General features: G+C 38.6%; 1 protein-coding gene across 1 annotated transcript in view; it reads right to left on the reverse strand.

Annotated features, from left to right (window-relative positions):
• The window catches only part of ABCD2 (ATP binding cassette subfamily D member 2), a 46,628-nt gene that overhangs the window by 18,935 nt on the left and 5,356 nt on the right, over positions 1–22,337 (reverse strand). Inside the window, exons 3-6 of the mRNA XM_071733894.1 lie at positions 20,638–20,759; positions 18,014–18,182; positions 14,689–14,783; positions 13,200–13,345 (exon numbers count right to left, since the gene is read on the reverse strand). Of these exons, the coding sequence (XP_071589995.1) occupies positions 13,200–13,345; positions 14,689–14,783; positions 18,014–18,182; positions 20,638–20,759 (532 nt within the window). The remainder of the gene's footprint in view (positions 1–13,199; positions 13,346–14,688; positions 14,784–18,013; positions 18,183–20,637; positions 20,760–22,337) is intronic.

Here is a 22,337-nt window from a genome sequence, read left to right on the forward strand (position 1 = left end):
CAAGCCTGCAACAGTGACAGGTTTGGCACATTGTCCACCTCTTTAGGATGTATGTCCTAATGTTTGACCACTGTCTCAGTAAACAAAGGCTTCCTAATGCCCAGCCTAAATCTCCCCTGGAGCAGCTTTCAACCTTTCCCACACACCCTGTCACTGGATTCTGGGGAGGAGATCAGCACCTCCCTCTCCATGTCCCCTCCTTAGGAAGCCATAGAGAGCAATGAGGTCACCTCTCAGCCTCCTTCTCTCCAAACTAGGCAAGCCCAAGATCTTCAGTTACTCCTCACAGGACATGCCTGCCTTCCCTTTCACCAGCTTTGTTGCCCTGCTCTGGAAGTATTCGAGGACCTTCACATCTTTTTTAAATTGTGGGGCTCAGAACTGCACACAGGGCTCAACTGTGCCCATCAACTTTTTTTAAAGCATTATGGCAACTGATCAATATGCACTCAGTGAGTTTATAAAGCAACCTGAATAATCAGAGTCTTAATCATAAGCAACATGGAATGAAAAACAACCAAAATATTTCTTAATTAAATGTCTCGTGTCAGAAGTGAGATTTGTCAAATATAAGTGCCCAAGGAGTTTAAAGCTCACTTCACCCTGTTTGGCACAGGCTGTGATCAACATCTCATCCATGGAAGCTGAAAGACTGAAAATATGTGGCTTGTCATTCTGGAAACCACCAGATGCAATGTGGTTTCCAGAATGACAAGCCACATGTGACTGAGCAATCGAGACCTGACTTGTCATTTGCTGTCCTGGACCATTTGGAGTTATTATTGAGAATAACAGATTGTCACAAATGTGCAGTTACATAGGAAAAGTTTTATCTTCTGGAAAATTATGTGCAATGCCAATATAAATTTGACTGACCCATCTTTTAAACTTTTGTCTCTGTCTGACAAAATGCCTCATTAACATACCCAAGGCAACACTATCCCTAGGATTCTCCATTTCAGATAAATTCCAGATTGGATTTTCCACAGAGTTTGGGGTGGTTTCAGAGTGCAATCCAGTGTTCCTGCTTTGACATCTAAACCAAAATGTATTCCAAATTTAAGAACCTCTATTCAAAAAGATGGCACTGGAGCCCAAGCTCCAGCCATGGAGGTAACTTCTTAAAAAGTACAAGCTTGCACTGAAGAGTGTCCAGTGCTCAGAAAGCTAAGGGCACAGCTCACACCTGCTGCCCAATTCCCCACAGCTCCAGTACAGCACAAAATATAAAAGCAACAGTTCTAAGTCCAGGACAAAACATGGCAGCTACTAGAGATGTAAAATGAGGGGGTGTATGGCAAACTAAAAGCAAGTTTCTTCCATGAACTGGGTTCAGGCTAAGTTCTTCTCATCTTGCAGGGCATTAGATTCCCATTTTTCTAGGCCAGCATCCAGGCTAAGAGGAGTCAAAGGGAGGGCACCTTCTAATCTTCCCACTGAACCAAGGAAACTGCTGCTAAGAGGTAGGAATCATGTGTCTGAAAAGTTATTGGAAAGAGCCTAATTATATACTACACCAGTCAGAGTCCTCAGGTGAACAGAGGAGACTTTAGTAGCAGTCCTTGCACTATGTTATTCATGTTATTCCTTTTTCCTCTCCAATGCTCTTTAATATAAAATGCATTAACTATCCTAATCCTTCAGTAGCATTGTAAAAACATATTGGAGGGTGTTCTGCTCTTATTTAGGTGGCTGCTAGCAGGAGAGGGCTTGTTATAGATAAAAAGGTTTCATGTTTAGCTCTCAGTTTGGCACCTAAGCTTCAGTAATAGGCAGTTCAGACACACACTTATATTTAGAGATTCATATGGATTAACTGTAGGTGGCTCCCTTTACCTATTACTCATTTTTCCTGATAATTTTCCAAAAGCCCCAAATCTCTGCATGACTAGGGAATACATCTATATTTAGAACTTTCCATTCCCTTGCTGGTGCCAAGATCCTAATTTGCAGGTACTGTAATACCTTGGCTAGAGTCACCTCAGCAGAACTCAGGCTCTAGCCAAGCTCCTGATTTAGGTCAGTAGTAAAAACTAAGTAAAAGTGATCTGAATTCCTAGAGATTCTTTAATGACATTAATAAAAAAAAACAGCAAAAAGCCCTAATGAAAACACCACCTCTGAAAAAATAAAATGTCTTGAATTGAATTAATTTGAATTCAGTTCTTTCTAAACAGTGTTGCATCTGCTACTCTCACACAGAAGGTGGTATCACCAAAGGGTTAAAACCAATAAATAATGCAATGTTTAGCAAAATATTAAAAAAGCAGCAGGCTCAGTTTGTTGCACTGTATCTAGTTCAGGGATTTTAGGACCAGCTAAAGTTTCATCTACCCTTCTGAAGATATAAATAATTTATCTCTCTTTAAAATACTCTACACTGAACTTTCCTCTCTGCTCATACAGAACTAGACATGAACATCCTCTAAATATTTCACATGGATCAGTTACCAGAGTGGAATCTAATCAGCTTAGAGCCATTAACATATTTAACAGGAAATGAAATGCACAGTATGAAAGACTGAATTCTCAACCCATTTAATTAGAGTGGCATCAGAGGCTGAAAAAAGTTACACTAATCACTCTGTAGCTTCTTTGCAAATAATATGTGCTCATCTCTGGAAATAAATAAATAAATAATCAAAACACCACGATAACTTATAACTAGAACTGGTCAGATGGCATAAAAGTTTAATGTGAACAACCCATAAAATTATCCAGTTCAGTCTATTTGTATCTTGTGATAGGCAGAGACAGAAGAACACAAGAACACATGTACAATTAAAAACAAAAACCAGACAACTGAAATTATTGCACCTCCTGAAATGGAACAAAAGCAGACAGAAAAATTGAAGACAAAATACTCCCCTTTTCTTAAACACACAATTTTTGCAGGACCAGACTTTTCATAGCTCTGCCAGTTCTTACGATAAAAGGATTTTGCACAGATAACTGTGAAGATCAATGAATTGAAGAAATAACAAAGAGCTGTTCTGGACAAGAGGCTAGCTTGCCAGTTCCTACCAGGCATACCCCAGCCTAAAAGGTGTTTCTGATTTTTACCACAGCAATGCAACACAATGAGCAAAGCAGTTTCCCTCTTTACAAAGAACCTGCATTATTCATGGTTTTACAGGAGAGAAGTGACAGAGAAGAGGAAGAGTAGACAGTGAAGCCTCTAGAGGAGAAGTTGCTTTTGCTCTGGGTTTCTACAATGCTTAGTGGTCAATGGCAACATTGTTTGCAGGCACTGGGATATGAATAGGCAAGTAGTACTAGAGCAATAGTGCACTGCCAGTGAAATACACTGCACTGATCTTCCTCTCTAATCCTCTGTGAAACACTGCACCAAACAGGACCAAAAGTGACAGCACAGCATGCAGAGATGTGCTGTGTACATGGATACATGAAATGCTATTAGAGCTGTTTTATAAATATTGTAGGGGCCTGAAGTGGCCGCAAGGGAGCTACAGTAATCTTTAGCAGAAACTAAAACTGATAAGGTATAATTACTGCAAAATGCTAGTCAAATAAACAAGTCTGAAGAGCCTTCCCTCCTGGGAAAGACATGCTCCCATCTAAGCCAGGCTAGTGTACACATGCTGAGCTGAAGACAGAAGCCCACCTGCTACATGCTCCCACAAGACCATGACATAATGACTCAAGAACAAAGAACTGAAAATTATTTGAAGAGCCTCATCTAACCTAAACGTTACTCATCAAAGTCTGAGTTAGTCACCCCAGGCTCTATTTGTTGTCAGTGGAGTCCTCTGATGAACTGGTACTTCCAGTCTTAGATGTTTGTACTAGGACAGAGGACAAACAGCTGCAATGGTATGAACTGGACAACTATTGTGCATTGAGGGCTTAGCAATACACGTGACAGTCAATCTGAGTGGACGCAGATCCCTGGTATATTTCATTGCACTGTGTTGGGCTGTACTGCACGTATACATTGGCCTTCTGGCCTGTGCTGTGCTGCACTTCCCACTTGGCTGCAGATTAAACTTTGCTGGCTCATCACAGCCCAGGAGCCTGCGGGCAGCTCCCACTTGGTATTGGCAATTACACCACCTGTGTGTCCTTGTCTTTATCTTGAAGTGAAACAGCATGTTTTTGTGCTAACATCCTTTTGCTTGACAGCAAAAATTATAAATATAACTGGTTTTTTCTAAGAAAATCCTATCAGAGTGCCAAAGACCATAATGCCAATAAACCTTAGCACAGATGGGATCAGTGCTGCGTGCCATGCTGTGACAAGAGGTCCATCTGATGCTGCACAACACCAGGTTCCTGGCATCTGACAGGACATTAGTGCCACAGAGATGATGAAGGGACTGGAGCACCTCTCCTAGGAGTAAAGGCTGAGAGAGCTGGGAATGATCAGCCTGGGGAAGAGAAGGCTCAGGAAGGTTTTATCAATATATATATAAAAACCTGAAGGCAGGGTACAAGGAAGATGGAGTCGGACCGTACTCAGTGCTGCCCAACGACAGGACCAGAGGCAGTGGGAACAAACTGAAACACAGGAGGTGCCATCTAAGCATCAAGAAACAATGTTGAGGGTGATCAGGCACTGGAACAAATCACCCACAAAAGTTGTGGAGTCTCAGTCCTTGGAGATACTGAAAAGCCATCTGGACCTGATCCTGGGTAAATCTCTAGGTGACCCTGCTTGAGCAGAGAAGACGACCAGATGGCCTCCAGAGGTCCTTTTCTAACCTCAACCATTCTGAGATTTTGTGATTATCTATATTATCAACTTATTCCTTATCTCTAATAAAAGTAATTTTAATAAATGCAGGTATCTTTCTTCTTCTTGTGACTGACAATGAACACTTTCATTGGTGCACTGCAACAGTGAAATCACCCTCCAGAGGTGGAGAGTTTACTCATTATAAAGCTCACACAAGGATGTCCAGCCTTGAGATGCCTACATTAATACAGACAAATTCTGCCTTTGGTGCATGAGCTGACAGTTTATTGTTTTAACTTATTAGGGGTGGGGATTAAACACTGGTATACAAAAATAGCTAATAGTCTTCTCTCTGGAAGGTGACTAGTTACTAGTGAATGTTCCAGAAATGCAGAACAGAATTACTGTGCTGAATAAAACTTGTATTTCCCTTGGAAACTATATTGAGTTGGAGGAGGGCAAGTTCCTCAGTTTGCAGGCAGGCAAACATGGGACCAGAGCCTAAGAAAGGTATCTGAGTGAGCAAATCATGGAGAAACTAGGAGAGGACAGAAGGCCCAGTTCACCTGGGAGATAGGGCACAGTTCTGGAGCCCAGGACACAGAGGCAAGCAATGGAGACTATAGTGTACAGGAAGAACTAATACCTGCTTCTCAAGAGGGGGGTGTTGGCTGTCTTTGTGGAGATTTAAAAGCATAGGGAACTGTAATGAGAACTTCTGACTGAAAACTGGAGAAAGAAGGAGAAAGGACTTCTTCCTAGGGAATATGATACAGTTACTATTAGAGTTTTCAGCTATCCTTCCATCACGAACCCAGCATCCTTTCAGTCTTTTCATATAAAGCTTTCTGTGTCTGGTAGGATTTGTAGTTCACTTCTTCCAGTGCTTCCCTATGTTAATGTAGCCAAGTTGCTTCTCATAATTTGATATGCATAAGACATTTGAACCATGCTTTTTGACACTCCTAGGTAAAATTTGATTGAAATGGTAATCATTTGCCCTTCTTTTCAACTGTCAAAGATCCTTTGTTGGACAATTGCAAAACAGGGCATTAAGCTGGAGGTAACTGCTCAAGCTGGACACAATAATGGCACTTCTCTGCAGAAACTAGGTCATGTAAATGCTACCACCAGATTACTCCCTAGCATGCAAGTTCCTCCATACCACTGCTAAGTTACACAACGATCTCAGTTAACCAGGAGGTGAATTTCTTTCCATGGCACTGCTATAAGAACAAAATTTTAAAGGCAAGTGAGCTGTTTGTCTGAGCAAAACGAACCCAGCACAGACAATCATCCAGTTGCTTTTGGATGGATCCTATAAATATCAATCACATACTTAGTTCTTATAATCTCTTCAGTAACTTCATATTTATCAAATGTTTGTCAAGCTTACCCTGACAATGTATTTTTTAAAAAATTCAAAGCCTAGTTTTCACAACTTTTAATTGAAGTTCCATAAACAGTCTGGCACATACATAGATGCCTGGAAAGGTTGTACAGGCAACATGTAACTATCAGTGATGAATGAGGATTTTTGATATTCAAAATCCCATTGAAAGAAGCAAGTGGAGGGTGGAAGCATTGCAAAATCATGGTAGCAAGAACATGATGTCCAAAATATGTTATAAATCACAGAGCTGTTGATTGCCAGACATCCTAGTAGAAATATTCCTGCAATTTGGGTGTCCTCACAGAGAAAAACTTAGCTCTTCTGTAACATTGAAGAAAACATCTCAAAAGAATGTAAATAGAGGAAGTTCTGCATATTAGTGGCACTCATTTTTGTGCAGGAGCCAAACCAACATTTATGTGCTTAGTACGGAAGCCATATTCAAAACAGGAAGGATGCTGTTTTATTACAAGAATGATTTCACCTTTTAGTTGTGTATGTACCATGGTATTCAATCAGCCATGCAGGTAGCAGCACTTTAACATTTTACTCTGTGTATCTGTGCTTTTGTAGGAATGCAATAAGTTACTAAATGGATCTTAATCCTCTGAATGTTCAAGTTCTTTTATGGATCACAAATAAATGGGACTTGGCTTACACCAAATAAAGTTAACACACTGTGCCTTAAGAGAGCCATCTCCATGAGCCTGGAAAATGAAGTCTATCCATCCATCCATCCAGAACCAGTAATTGTAGATTCTGCTGCAACTGAGAAAACCACCAGTAGATAAGAGACTATACTGAAATCGCTCTATTTAATCAATCTTGGACTTCCCTGTTGTTGCAGACTTGTCAACAAGGTTCTTAATTTGTTTCAGTGTGGTACTGGCTTCTGTGCTTCAGATAACTTCCCACTAGGAAATGCACTATTCTCTATATAGCATACAAGTTGAGTATTATCAAAACAACCCAATTCCTCACCCTTGTTTAGTCTTCTTGGTATCTCCCATAGCCACAACTTGCTACAGACAGGCCCCCAGTCTGAAGGAACTGAGGAACCAAAACCCCAGAACATGGCAAAATCCTTCACAAACTTCAGTTCAGCTGCAGCCTTTAAAATGACTTTTGAATTTATGTAAATACATTTTAAACCCAATGTAGTGAGATGACTAAAGGCTTCAGTCTGGGATTGCTACAACACTTTGCCTAATAAGAGAAAAGACTTCTAAGCTGTGCTTTAATTAGCTGAGACTGTCTGGCCTGTAAGAAAGGCACCTTGCATGTCTTGAGAGGGAGTAGCAGTTAATCCATAAATCCATTATCCACTCCATACTATTAGTGTAGGTGAAGCTTGTTCACAGTGTGCAACCAAGAGATACTGTCATTACTTGTGACCAGACAACATAGAGACCTAATTAAAAACCTTCAAACTTTACAGCTATGAGTGAGCCTCCAACAGAGACAGAGGGGTCACCCAGTAATCCTAGAAGGCAAAGCTTCAGCTAACCTACAGGCAGCAATAAAAGAACTTTCTTGTTCTAGAAGAGAGATGGCAGGACTTGATTCAATCAGGAAAGAGAAGTGGAAGCATTTCTATATGAGCAAGATGAAACAGGAAAAGCTTTGCCCTGGCTGAGGGGTAGCCTGGCAAGATACAAGGCCTCACTTTTTAATCATCAACAGAATATTGACTTAACTGTCTTAACTTGAAAAGAAGACACAGAGTAGCAGGCAATTTGTTAAATCAAACATATCAAAACTATGCATAACTGAAGTATGTTGTAATGCTTTTGTGTAAATGCTATCTACCACAGACCTTTTTTTCAACTGTCAGATAAGTGGTGAACTTTGGAAATAAATCTATTCAAAAAGAGCACCATGAACTTGGTAACAGAAAGTGTAACAGATAGAAGCAGTGTGCAAAGGAATAGATATCTGTATAGCATGACATGAACTGATGGCAAAGTACTGAAGGAATAAGTCACTGTGGTGAGGTACTATCAGCAAAATGCCAAAGGGCAATGACAACTGCTGGTCCAATGTTGGGATGTGCAGTCAGAGTACAGTTTAATTCCAGCTGACCCAACTAAAGTGATCTGATAAAGACTGAGCAGTATGAGCTGACAAGAAAACAGGATGTGCAAAATACAACACAGCATTAGAGACATCTGAGCCAACTTCACCGAGCTGAGTCAACAGATCTCACATAGGTGTATTTGCACAGCACTTCACTTGGGCTTCTTCTCTAACAGAATACATGCTAACAAGAAAGTAGCTTAACAGAGGAGAACCATATACATACTATATATGCAAGTAATTTCACATGTAATATAGGGTATCTGAAAGTGAACACAATTTTTCAAAATTAAATTATCTAGGTAATCAAGAATAGTCTTATGAAAGAACCAGATTTTAATGACAGTGACCACTACCTGCCTTAGTGCTTAAAATAACATTTGAATCATGCTATAATCTTCATGAGCTTATAATGCAAAATGACTTATTTTATCACTTCATTATTTATACCTCTTAAAACTAAAATATTCTTACTTGGTTTCCTCCACATGAATACCCTTGGACTATTTGAGGCAAATCACATCAGATGTTTGAGTTACTCAATAGAGCCAAAGAGAGGAAATACATCTTCATAGCTGATGCAGTTTTGTTTTGTAGCCAAGGACATTTTTAGAATACAGAAGGAAAAACAACGCACAGGAAAAGACTTTTAAAGAAACCCCAGATAAAACATCAGAAATAGACCAGACATATGCAAAACCAAGGAGCTTAGGAAGGCAAGATAAACCTTTAAACTATTATGTCCTATACTGTCCTTAGCATTAGTAAGAAGGCAGTAAGATGCAAATCTTAAATTATGAAGAACAAACAACATTTGACACCAGTGCATCTTTGGTTGCCTCCATTTTAGCATCTGAGATAGAGGTTTACTTGAATAAGCAATAGAAAGGGAGAGAGAATACAGAACTGGATGACCACTGTGACCACTAAGAAAGTGATCAGGCTTAGTCTATCAGAATGACACACAGAATTACAGAGGAACTGTGCATAGTACTGGAGGAACACACCCCTCTCACAAAACCACCACCAAACACACAATCAAATTTCAGTAAAAGCAAGCAGGAGAGAAAAAAAAAACCCAGTAACAATGGACAAGGAGAAAGAAGTACAGTGGATTAAGATTCATTCTAAGCTCTACAAATGTCAATCAATGAATCGGTCCTCAAGAAAGACAGAGAAAATGCTGATGGATGTTTTAGGCATGTGCTGCACTAGGAAGACTGGAAAGTGGTCACAAAAGTTCAGGGAACCAACAAGGGCTGCGTGAGACTTTCTTGAATGCAAATAAGACAATAAGACACACCTGGCAGAAAGTAATGAATCATTTATATCAATAACCCAGTGGTGATTACAACTTTCCTGCAGCTTTATGGGACGGAGACATTGAAGAATACTCCTGTGGTTTTGTCAAGGTAACCTGCAAGTGTGTAGATGTGCAATTATGCTGGTGCTTATTTTAAATGAAGGACAACTATTGAAATGAGAGCCAATATGCAGAATCCGTGTTTCCTTATCACTGAAAAAGATGGGACTTCTAGTTGGAGAGCAAGAAGAGCTGGAGTAAATGTTAGGAGGAACCGTATGCTAGAGCTCACTAATTCCAGATATGGAGACTCCTCCCATGTTTAGGACCAATACAGTAGAAACAGGGCACAGTGTAGGGAAAGCAGGCTACCTTCAGAGCTATGCTATGAAAGGATTGCCTGCTTTTCTGATTCCTCAAGTGCTACATATAAATGTTGTGGTCATATACTACCCACCATTTATTTCTGTTAATTATTTATTATTTTAAGTGATGTTTCTGAATTATGATTTGAATCATGATTCCTTACCAACCAGAGAACCCACAAGCATTTATCTTTTCATTCATGCTACCTTCTTGACTGGCTTATTAAAAGAGGAATGGGAAGAGGTGGTTAACACAAATGAATTTTACCTTGTGAAAGAGGGCCAGGAAAGTAAAAGGGGCAAAAGCACACACTCTGCCAGTTACTGAGGCTCCAATGAGATGTGATAACTTGCTGGGCTGTGACCCAGTTCCTAGCACTGATCCATACTTGAAAACAAGTTGCTTTTGACACCAATATGATGCTGGACTGCTTAAAGCCTCTCTCTCTTTTTCACACCCTCCTCTTTTACAGGCTTGTCATGGACAACAGCAGACCCACACTCAGAAATCCCTGGGCTTCTCTGCCCCTGGCCCCAAAAGGGCAGTTTGTCCTATCAGTATTAATCTGAACTGTGACTGATTAATGACACATTCTGCATTATTTGGCCCCATATAAGGGGAGAAAAAAAATCTCACTGATTCATAGTGGTAAAATCTAAAACCAAGCAGTATAATGATACTAAACAATCTAAAAAGATAAAAAGATGAGGACTCTTGAGACTCTTTTAAAGCCTACATACTGCTATGTAAATTCAGCTACAAAGTGTTTGCAATGCTGATGAAATCTGGAGTACACAATGAGATAATTCACTTCTTAATAAATCATCCTTCTGTGTGTAGCTTTTGAACTTGGCAAAGACACATGATTTCCCACGCATTTCTGAAATACTACACTGGAACAGTACAAAGAGAGATGAAAAAAGCATCTTTTCAGAGAGCTTATATTTACTGTGGAGCATTTTGTTACTTAAAAGTCACTGTATCCTCTATCATTTGCTATGTGCAGATGAGGTTCCTACATTTCCCTCCAAGAGGGCTGATGCGTAATTAAATTCAGCAACAGGCAAGGCACACAGGAGTAAGCTCTTACCAAGATTAGTGGTAACTGTGTCCACTCATGGAGAGCCACCTCCCACATTCTTAGACCAGATACATAATATCTACACTTACACACACCAATGTGTTTGTTATAATTCTAATTCCCTGCTCTTAGAGACATCAAAACATTCAAGAGGCCTTCTGCTATACCAGTTTTCACCTACCTACAAAATGAAAGATTGAATTAGATTGAATCCAGGTAATACTGTTCAACCACCTCCTAAATCCTCTCAGTCCAGAACATTTTGTCTAAAGTTATGCTGAAAAATATTCATGATGCAATGTAAACAGGGCACTACCTTTTCCAGTCTGTAGTTTCAGAAGTACGTCTATAAAAATAAACAAACAGAAAACAATCCTGACCAATCCTGACCTTGCACAGGCCTCATAAGCAAAATGCAACAGCAGGACCTTCCAAAACAAGTTGCTTTATTCTGGGACTTCAGAACGATTTACAAACCACTGCAGAAATCCTAAATGTATTTTAGGGGATATTCTATCCAGGGATAGAAAAAACAACTCCCCAAGTGAATGTGTAATTTATTTAGGCTATAAATAAATGAATTGTTAAAACACTCAGTAGTGGAATACAGGCAGAAAACAATGCCTTGACCAAATAAGGCAATCGACATGAAATGCTTAAAAATCCAGCATATCTGTTATGAATATGGTCCATATATATATAAACTTCAAGTTAAAATTTCATTTCCTTCAAGTCATTCTTAGCATCTCAGATATTCATCTAAATATGCAAAAGAACAACTACACTGGGCAAAAATGCAACTCAGAGTCCTCAAGGACATTCTAGCAAACAAATCTTATTGACTGCTATCCTATATTGGCCCCTTCAGCCATATTTCCCCACAAATCCCTGTGAGACTCAGTTTCAGTCTCTTTCCAGATACAAGACACCTACAAGTGACAGGTCACTGTTTGGAATCTACAGAATCCATACTGAAAGCTGAACTTGTGCCCCAAAGCAGACTTCAAAACCTTCAGCCACAATCAATGTGTAGCACTTTTGCAGCAGAGCCCTCTTTGTCACTGTTTCCCAATTTACCCGTCATTTTGATGTCCCAAAGACACCACAGCATCAGCCTTTCTTCTGGTGGATGCTATTAGGATGGAATGCATACAGTGATACCCTCAGGGAACACTGCAAAGATGACACGCCAGCCCTACACTGCTTTGGCACAAAGGGCTTCAAAGACACTGATTGAATCTCAGCTTCTGAACAAGAGTTTTGGAATGCTCCAAAGAAGAGGTCTGCAGGATAAACTCCATCACCACTGCAAAACTAGGGGAAAGCTAACAAGGAACCATGTTTATGGAAACGAAAGCCCAGCAGATGAGATCCAATCCCCTCAACCAGCACCTTGGCAACCTGAATCTATTTGCTCTCAGAGAATAAAAGGGAAGGAGGGAAGGGGTGTAGACAAGCCAGCCTAAGATGTTGATCTGAGAAGGGGATAGGACCACACAGGGGACAGAAGAGGCTAAAACAAAAAATTCTATGCAAGAAAATGTTCAGAATATTTCTCTTTCTGCATAAAAATTAAACTGATTTTAAGAATGTGTCACACAAAGGGCATTCTGAAGTATTGTTTTGAAAAACATTTAAGAAAGCATTTTGTTCCAAATTCCTGAATGAAACCCTCAAATGGCTCAGAAAAGTGACAATTGCTAGCAATAATTTATACATATATTTGGAATATTACAGATAAATTTCATTATCTTCACCTACAGCAAGGAAAATCTACTTATCAGTTAATATTTTGCATTCAGCTTAGTAGCCTGTACTTTTAAACAAAACTACAGACACTACCATGAATAATTCTTTTGCTCAGGGAAGAAATAAAGTACAGAAAGCAACCAAAGATTCTCAATGTTTGATTTTTCTTTTGCAAAATAACCTAGTTAGAAGTCTCTAAGGAGATAATCTAGAATCAAATGCATTAAATTATGTTCTGAAAGTCCAACAGCAAGGCAGAACTAACAAAGCACCAAAAAAAGCCTTGTCTCCCTTAGTGAAATGAGCATTTGTTATTAAAAAGGCAACTTTGAGTTCATATTGGATTGGATTCTGGTCTTGAAGTGTCGAAGTTGAAATAGTGAAAATTATTCTGGACAATTCAACATTTAGGAACCAAAACAATCTCATTTGTTTTGAACTTTTGAACTTGGATGTACATATCACAGACTGAAAATAAGAGAAGCAGGATGAACATTCATGTAGACAGAAAAATGAATCTTGAGCAAAACCATACCTTTGTGGTATATAAAACATGTGCTCTGGAGGAGGTTTGTAGAGGACTCCTTCATACACAGGCCACAGGCCACTTAAAATTCTGAAGAGTGAACTCTTTCCACAGCCATTGGGTCCAGTGATTAAAAGATTCATCCCCTCTTCAACCTACAATAGCAATGAAAATGCAGATGTTATGATGCAGTATATTTGGCACAAGACAATCTAAGACCCCTAGAGGGAGTTACATAAGCATTTACTTCAAATTATCAATCCATTTCATTAATTACTGGCACATACTTGTGCAACTATTCTGGACAAAGTGGCATTAGATATTGTATGTGGTCTGAAAGAATGAAAGTAATTTCTGAGACTTCTATAAACTACACCATTAATATCACAGTGTCAATACACCACAGTCAGAATCAATTATTCTAACACAAATCAGGTAGAAAGTTGTTAGTGGTGTACAGAGCAGTGCTATGCCCATCAGTGACATTCATTTAACCTACAGGATCCTGATCAAATTATTTGGAAAATTCACTTTACATTACTCTTTCCCACTTAATTACCTGTGTTATTTTGGCTGTGATGTACTTGTTTTTATTAATTTGAATATCTTATGTATATCGAGTTTGTATTTATGCATAATCAAAATGCTGTTGTCTATTCTTTATATAAATATATTGACTATGTTGTACTTTTGGTTGTTTTCCAAAAGAAGAAATATAATTATCTCCCTGATCCTGAAGTTGTAATTTTACAAATCTGAAATCCCTATGCCAAAGCCATTGCAAATTTTGCCATAGCTGGGACCCTGTCCTCCTAGATGCTAATCCCTATACCAAAAGAGGTGACAAAAGGAACACTACTTTAGTTAAATTAAAGGATCTGCTGGAATTTTTCATGCTAGCATTCTGATAACCTCAAAGATTGTTTTAAAATTATAATATTTGCAGTGGAACATAAGATCAGGATATATATGGCAGTAATTCAGTAAAGGTCATCCATTAAAATTGTGAGCAAGTACAAAACAGTATCTGGAAAAACTTTTTAAAAACAATACAAGTTTCAACTGAGTAAAGACTCTATGGTTGGGTCTTGTGAATGATGCTGTCAACTCTCAGTAATGCTCTTTGTGGTGATCATGCAAATATGCAGACTCAATTTTTTCACTGTTGTTGTGAACTCAGAATTTTAAAGGAGCCTATGTGAGTAAAGCACCCCAATTTCATTTAGATTTAGTAAGGATGGATGCAGACTGACATACACACATCTGAAAATCTCAGGTTGGCTTTTAACCTGGCAACAGCACTAGAAATCCTCTCTTGTCTTTCTTTGAGCAGGATAAACTACATATGACTGCCTCTATTGAGCTACTATGCCTACCTTTCTGGACTTTCCCTTTTATCCATATGCTTCTCCAAGTACTTAACATAAGGTACATGAATTCTGTGCTGTTTATGTTAATGTGATGGCAACAATCAGAAGATTCTTGCATATCATCTTACTTTGAAGTTTAGTCTGGAAACCACCACATCGCCATTCGGAGTAATAATAGGAACATTTTCACAAATAATTCCATGTTCAACATCAATAACTTTCCCTAGAAAGAAAAAAAAAAGTTTGTGAAATCTTCCATTAAGCAATGGTATGTGACAGTCTCTGTGCATGGCTGAGAGGTAGAAATTGGTGAGTTTCAAACAACTTTTTTATGTGACCCAGGTTCCCCCAGGGGCAAATCTGGATACTAAAACTTAGTCAGAAAGGCACTATCAGCAATAGCCAAGAGAGTGGAATGAATCCCAAATTTGTTCATAAATATAATACACAATATCCATCATAAATACATAATGCACTTTACAGAAATCTTTCTTCACATCCTACTTGTATGTAATGTATTTAATTTTAAATAGGTGATCAATAGCAACCAGTAAACAAGTTCAAGGACTGCCTTAGCCTCAGACAGACCAGTTTACTTTTCTTGAGGATTTCATTCTGAGCTCAAGTTCAGTCTCCTCCAGCAACAAGATTAAAGGAGAAAATATTAATGACCTGCTTCCTTTTTTTTTTCTTGAAGCCACGGTAACTGAAATGTGTCTTGTAGGTATTCGTGGAAAATCACAATGTATTTCACTCCTGCAGCTACACTTACTATTCATATTTCTGGCAAATTTAAATATACAATCTCAGTTGGATATTTGGATATTCTGTAACACAAGAACTTAGAGATAAATCCTTCTTGAAACTATAAAAAATGAAACCTAACTTCTCAGTCAGCTGCTAATGGGCTCCTCTTACAGGGTCCAAACAACTGGAGCCCTGGACAAGTATCAGACACTGCCTTTACAGACAAGATGCGAAGGAAGAAGACTTCTGTTTGTATTAGAAGGTTGCTTATGTTATAACTTACATTAATCTGAACAAAGGAAAATGGAACTAAGGAAAAGAAAAGTTGAATTTATTATAAAAAGCACCTGACAGCATTTCTCTCTGTTAATGTTAGTCTCATATTTTCATTAAAAGGCTCTTTTTTCTATTACTTCCAACTTTGCCAAACAGTAACAACCTGGGCAAAAATTTCTGTGCCATGCATCTTCCCAAGGGTTCTGTTTTTCCTAGCATAAGTTCTAAATAAAATAGTTCTGTAGTGTCCAACACAAGATTATAGAAAACAAAACTGCTTTGCTATTAAAAAAATAAATAAATAAAATTTCAGCCTTGTAAGACTGACAGGCTCTACCACCTTCAGACTCCTACAAGGGCACCTGATACACAACAGGGAGATGAGACAGATCACAGAAAGGATGTAATTTTTGATGGGTCAAGACACCCTTCTTTGAGAGAGGGCCATACCAGTCACTTCAACCACGAGTTCTTGCAAAGGACCTGCCACTGACCTGACTACATCTCCACAGAAAATTATCCTTCACAATCTCCACCAAATTCTCCAAAATTCATTCATGTTTTTGAAGCACTCGGAGAAAGTCTAGTTAAAATAAATCTATGATACCAAATAATAAGCTAAGTAAGTATTAAGTAAACTTAAATCTCATTTCCTAACTTTGCAATGTTTGATTGCTACTCTCAGGTGCTTTGAAATCATTTTAATGTGGAACCAGAAATGCAAGATGTACAAAATTCTATTTTGTATAATAACTTTAAAATTCTGAATTTAGATAATATTAGTATCTGTTAAAAGTATTCTAATATTATTCTTATTTTCACAATGTAATTACTAACAACAGTAAATGCAAAGCACAGCACAGATGTCCCTTAGTTATTTAAACTTACACTGAATGATTTAAAAGGAAATAAGTATGAAAAAGCCTTTGGGGAAGCTGAATATTAAGATTTTTTTTTTTTAACAATGTAGTCAAGTCTACATATGTGAGCACGTGTACTTTCTTCCACAGACAAATCCACTCTGTGGGAATTTCTTAAGTATCAAGACCAAAAGAAAAGAAAAAAAGTATTACAATGGGACTTGTCATAAAAAATGTGTAGACTATGGCCTAGATTAATCTGGCCTAAATTCTACTTAAGTCCTTGTGCAGAATGCTTGGCACTGGCTCGCTGCCTCTGAGAGCCTACTAACACTCAGAAGCAAATACCACTTAGAAGGAACTAAGGCTGAATGAAATGTGTGACTGTAGGAGGACAGATCTTGGAAAAAGGATGCAGAGGGAAAAAAGAGTGAAGTATGAGCATAGTAGACTAAAAGGGAACATGAAGAGCATACGTGCATATCTGATCTGTATTTGGTTTCATTTTTAAAACATGGTTATTTAAAAGAGCCCTAAAATTACTTTGTTGCTCCAGGAACTACAAACCCTTGCAAGTGAAAAAAATGTAATAGTTATAAAAGGCCATTTCTTGTAACATCAGCCAAAAATTACCAAGATCTACAGGATTAAGACATCAGCTATCTCCAGAGCTATGCACCACACTACAACAAACTGTTTGTTTGGAGAACCTTTTTTGAAGGCCTTTGAGAAATCCTTACTGAAGACCAGCACTGTTGAATTTGTTAAAATATGTTACTTCAGGAAGACCACCTTAGTGCCTTCAACTTTACCAAAGTTTTCAGAGGCTAGAGGGAGGGAATGAAGCTTTTCAACACCACAGAGGGCAGAAGGGGTCTGTCGGGAAACTGGGAAAAGCTCATTACAAAAGCTGCCTCTAAGTCTCTCAGAGAGAAGCTGAACACAAGAGGAAACTGGCACAGTATGGGGCACAATAAGAAATGGATGTGCACAGCAAATGCTCTGGGGGGATGGGGGGTGGCGAGAGAAAGATAGTGCTACCAGAAAGGTAGAGGATAGGGACAGGAGGCATAAGGTAAATATTGATCAGATCATTTGGAACATGAGGGGACCACTTTTTCAGACCACTTTCAGCCGAAAATTCCCACTAAATTACAAAAAAATGAGCACAAGCTGATCTTTAGTTGTTGACAACAAAGCAGTATTTTTGTCAAGAACTACTGAGATTAAAATGTTTCAGTCTCTTTTCTGGAAAAAATTGAGTGTCTGTGGAAAGTAGGCACTGTCTATGTAAGAATAATAATACCACCACCACCAAGGATAATAAAGTTGAGATGTCTTTTTAATTGGCAGTTGTCACAGAAAACATTTGAGCAATTTTTCTGCATTCAAAAAGCATGGCAGAAGCACTAAGTTACAAAATAACAGGAATTTCAAATAGAAGGCAAGGTGGTCTCTGAGGTAATAAGGCCTAGAGGTCCATTTGTTGCAGAAGCAAAACCTTTGTTCATTGCCTGTCCCACTACACCAGCTCCACACAGGGAAACACATACAAATATGAATTAATTACCTTTGATTTCTAAGGGCCCATCAACGTGTGATTCTGCTTTATCTTCATTCTTGCTGTTGTTTTCAGACCCTTGAATAACAACAGATCTTTTGTAGATGCCTCTCTTCACCTCATCAAAGACTGAAAACATTGTGTAGACACGGGCAGTGTAGCCTGCTAGCTCAGTAACCTGAGAAACAACAACAAGGTTCTGTGTTAACCTATATAGCATGCACAGCTCCTGTCAGCCAGCAGAGACTGTCTGAGGGGGACACATTCAGCCCCTGTAAGCTATGATAAATCCAGTAAATGAGAAGGTCACAGGGTCTGCTCTTTTCCATGGATCAGTAGAGCCTTTGGCCAGCAAGTAATAGCTATTAGCATTTCTGGAAACAGAGTTTATCATATAAGAGAAAAACAAAATCTCTGCATTTGTCAGCAGAATAAAGGTCCATGAAACTGAGAAAAACTGGCATCTATAATTATTGATGTTTACTTCCCTGTGTTGCCAAAACCTCCTGTGGGAAAACTGTGCTTTTCCACGTAAAAGCTGCCCTGGCAGCACCAGGGCATCCTCATCTAAAATATGGTAGAAAAAGGAAATACCTCTTCTGTCAAATGCATGCTACCAGAGCCAAGTCTGAGACCCTGGATTAGAACCTGGGCATTTTCAAGATGGTGAGATTCTGTAAAACTCTTTCTCCATTTTTTTTTTTTTTGTCCTTTTGCCACAATTTCCATCTGGTGGAAACAAAAGCAGGTCTCTGGACCTGGTAACTTTCTATTTGTGGGCAGTTACACCATCAAGACCTTCCAAAGAACTGCCTCCATCTGCTGGCAGAGAAGTATTAAACTCAGGCACCTTATTATACAAGTATTATTAGATAGTTTTAAATTAATTTTAGATTAATTTTTATACCAAATGGAGAGAGCAAGTCAAGAATAACAAGAAAATCAGTTCAAGATTATAAAATTATTAGCTTGCTGTGGTTAAACACACACACACCCCATGACTGACCCCATTTGCTATGGACATACGTAATTACAATATACAAATCCTCTATAAATTTGTCTGTGCCAAATTCAGAAGTGAGTGCTAGTGCTGGTCACATGGCCATCACCCCACTGGAGGCTAAGAAGCATGCAGTGTTTCAGAAAACTCATTTTAAAGAGACCAGTCACTCAATGTTTCAGCTCCATGAGCTGTGCATTGCTTTGCACTACTGGTTATTGGACCAACAGCTGTGGAAAGTCCTGGGCTAACAGCACCTGAGGCAGGAGGTAGCACACAGGAGCTGTAACATCATTCTCCCCCTCTGGAGTCTTTCTATCAACTTCAGCAGAAGCTCGTGCCAGGACTGAGCCCTTGACAGAGGCATTTTATGGAGAAAATCCTGCCTGTGACAAATGAAACTTGTACCAGCTGTGCCCCAAAAGAAACATAACTAAACCATGACCCCACAAACAAGCTTTGTCAAAACACTAAATACTGCCACCTACACTTGCAAAGAAAATTGAGCCCATCTGATCCACATGCTGAATTAGCTTGATGGGAAGAAGACTGCAAAATTACATCAATGTATAATAGGTTATGTGGCAGTATCTTTAGAGCAGAGGCCAAGCAGGGAACAGCTAAAGGAGCACAGGTCAAAATCATAGTCCATTAGAAGAACTTCCAAAAAAAGCACAGACTCTGGCTTTATCAGAGTCCATATCTGAAGGTGCCAAGCCACCCCTCTTTCTCCAATTTACAAAGCCATAGCTATTATGGCTGGATTCCAAGCAATGGAATCCACAGCCCTGGGTTTGCTGCTTAGCTAATGCATGCCACTCACACAGCACTGGGAAAAAGGGTCCCAACCAAAGGGAAGAGCAAATATTAATGGATGGAGTCCAATTAATGGATGCAGAACCACCATTCCGAAGGAAATGTTGAGGAGAGTAACAGCATGGACTCACTTTCCTTTTGCTTAAGCCAGCATCTAGAGAAACTCCCAAGACAGATTACAAATGAAGCCTGTTACTGGAATTTGGGTAAGGATCTGAAATAACATCTCTGACCTTCCAGGTGAACACCCCGTACTTCTAGACTATTTGCTGCCCCAAGGTGTACCTGCTAAAATTTCTCTACTTTGCAAAACTACTTACAGTTTAACAAGTTCACTGATAAAAAGCCCTACAGCTTAGTACACTGATAAAAAGATACTGAAAAAGCCCTACAGCTTAGCTGGCCAAGAAATAAGTACTCAGTTGTCCTTGTATTTCACAGAAAACACGACACTTCCAACAGAAAAGTCCAAAATACATGGGAAGCAGACAGCCTGAATTCAGGTCTGTGCTCCAAAGAGGAATGTGAACCTTTATCACTCACATTCCAGGAATTTCTGTTGCTCTCTGATGACACCTGAATACAGGTATTAAAAATGAGATTTACATATTGCACCACACTGCCATCTGTGCACTTTAGACTGTTTGTGAACTTAAGTCTAAAGATCAAACTATCATTTCAAAGATCTACATCGATTTAGTCACCATATAATTTGCCTTTAGAAATCCCACTTCTTTTTTTATGTATTTTATATTAAATGTATGTTCTGTTTTACTTTTTTTCCTCTTTTGTTTTACATATGACAGATGTACAGTACCTCTTTGTAAGAAGACATAATCCTTTCAATAGCATCTGCTCCAGAGATCAGCAAGTTTCGTGATGTAGTAAAAGCTTCTGTTCTTTCACTAACCATTGCCTGTTTCTGGCCATCTTCCAATTCTAAAAGTAAAAAAGAAGTCTTCCATTAAAATATTCTTATGAAAATTATCTCTACAAATTAAACTACAATTACAATGTGAGCCATTGCAGAGTAGCTTTTAAATTGAGAAAAAGTTAACTCTATAAAGACAACCTTTCAAAAAGAATTGGGGAATTAACCAGAATAAATAGCTTGATAACAAAGGAGGAATATATGGATTTCACCTTCTTACACAAAACATCCTGTTATTTTACACTGTTTGTCTACCTAGATATTTTCCTTTTAATCTATCATTATTCAACCTAAATTTTTCAAAATATTAAAAAAGTGAAACCTAAGCAGGGATCTGAAACACACTTTTAATATAATTTGTACTATTTACACAATTAATTTTCAGCCTTATTTACCTACTTCATGTAAAAGAAAGCATGCACATTGATGGAAAATTGGCAAATTTTATTTCTAAAAAAAAAGTAACGAGCTCTTTTTATTAAAGGCACAACACAGTTTCTCCCTTCATCTGACCCCTCAGAACAAGTTGCAATTCTTTGATTGTGACACTGTATACTATCAGCAAGAAAACTCTTGCTCCAAGTAAAAGAGTTGTCTGGTAAGAACACGAGTAGTCAACAGGCAAGGAGAAAACAGCAGCAATTATAGAAGCACAGAATACTTTGGGTTGGAAGGGACCTCTAAAGGTCACATAAGTCCAATGCCCCTGCAGTAAGCAGGGACACCCTCAACTAGATCAGGTTGCTCAGAGTGCTGTCAAGCCTCACCTTGAATATCTCCAGGGATGAGGTCTCAACTATCTCCCTGGACAACCTGTTCCACTTTTCATGATAAAGAACTTTTTCCTAACATCCAGTCTAAGTCTTCTCTTCCCTAATTTAATTATAGAAGATACATGAGAAATACAAGTTAAATGTAAACATAGGTACGTACACTCTTGCTACCATGTGGCATACAAATTTAGACAGCATAGTCCATGTATAATGTTTGCTTTTTGAAGGACTCAAGAAGCTGCTGAATATTTTAACACCACATGCAGCTTCGGTGTTAATAGCTGCATCCACAAAAAAGACAATAATGTGTACTAACCAACTACTAAAATATTTCTCACATACAGCAGTTAAAATGAAAGGTCTCAAGGGTTTTCTGCACAGTGCAACTTTATATATAGTCTTTATTTACTGCTTAAGTCTGTTGCAGTATGGGCTCTAGATACATATTTTCTTAAGTTTGAGAAATTTTTTTAAGCTCCTTTTTAAAGCTAAGAAGTTACTAGGCTTCAAGTTAGGCAGGGTAATACAACAGGTGGATTCATTAATGCAACACCTGTATGTGCAATTGTTATTAACATCCTCTGTGATGTTTGCACGGTACTTACAGTCAAAAATATATACAGGAGAAATACCCTGCAAGTATAATGCAACTGTAATTTTATAGGCTAAATCAAGCAATGTAAGAGTAATCCAGTATTTTTTTACCTGGCAACTGTTTCACTTTCCTGACAAGATGTGATTCTAGAAATCTGGTGTCTAGAAAACTACATCTGTTACCAAAGCCATGTGTCTTTCTGTCTTTTTTAGTTAAAT

The sequence above is a fragment of the Heliangelus exortis genome, chromosome 1 (assembly GCF_036169615.1).
Source record: "Heliangelus exortis chromosome 1, bHelExo1.hap1, whole genome shotgun sequence".
In the NCBI taxonomy this organism is placed as follows: domain Eukaryota; kingdom Metazoa; phylum Chordata; class Aves; order Apodiformes; family Trochilidae; genus Heliangelus; species Heliangelus exortis.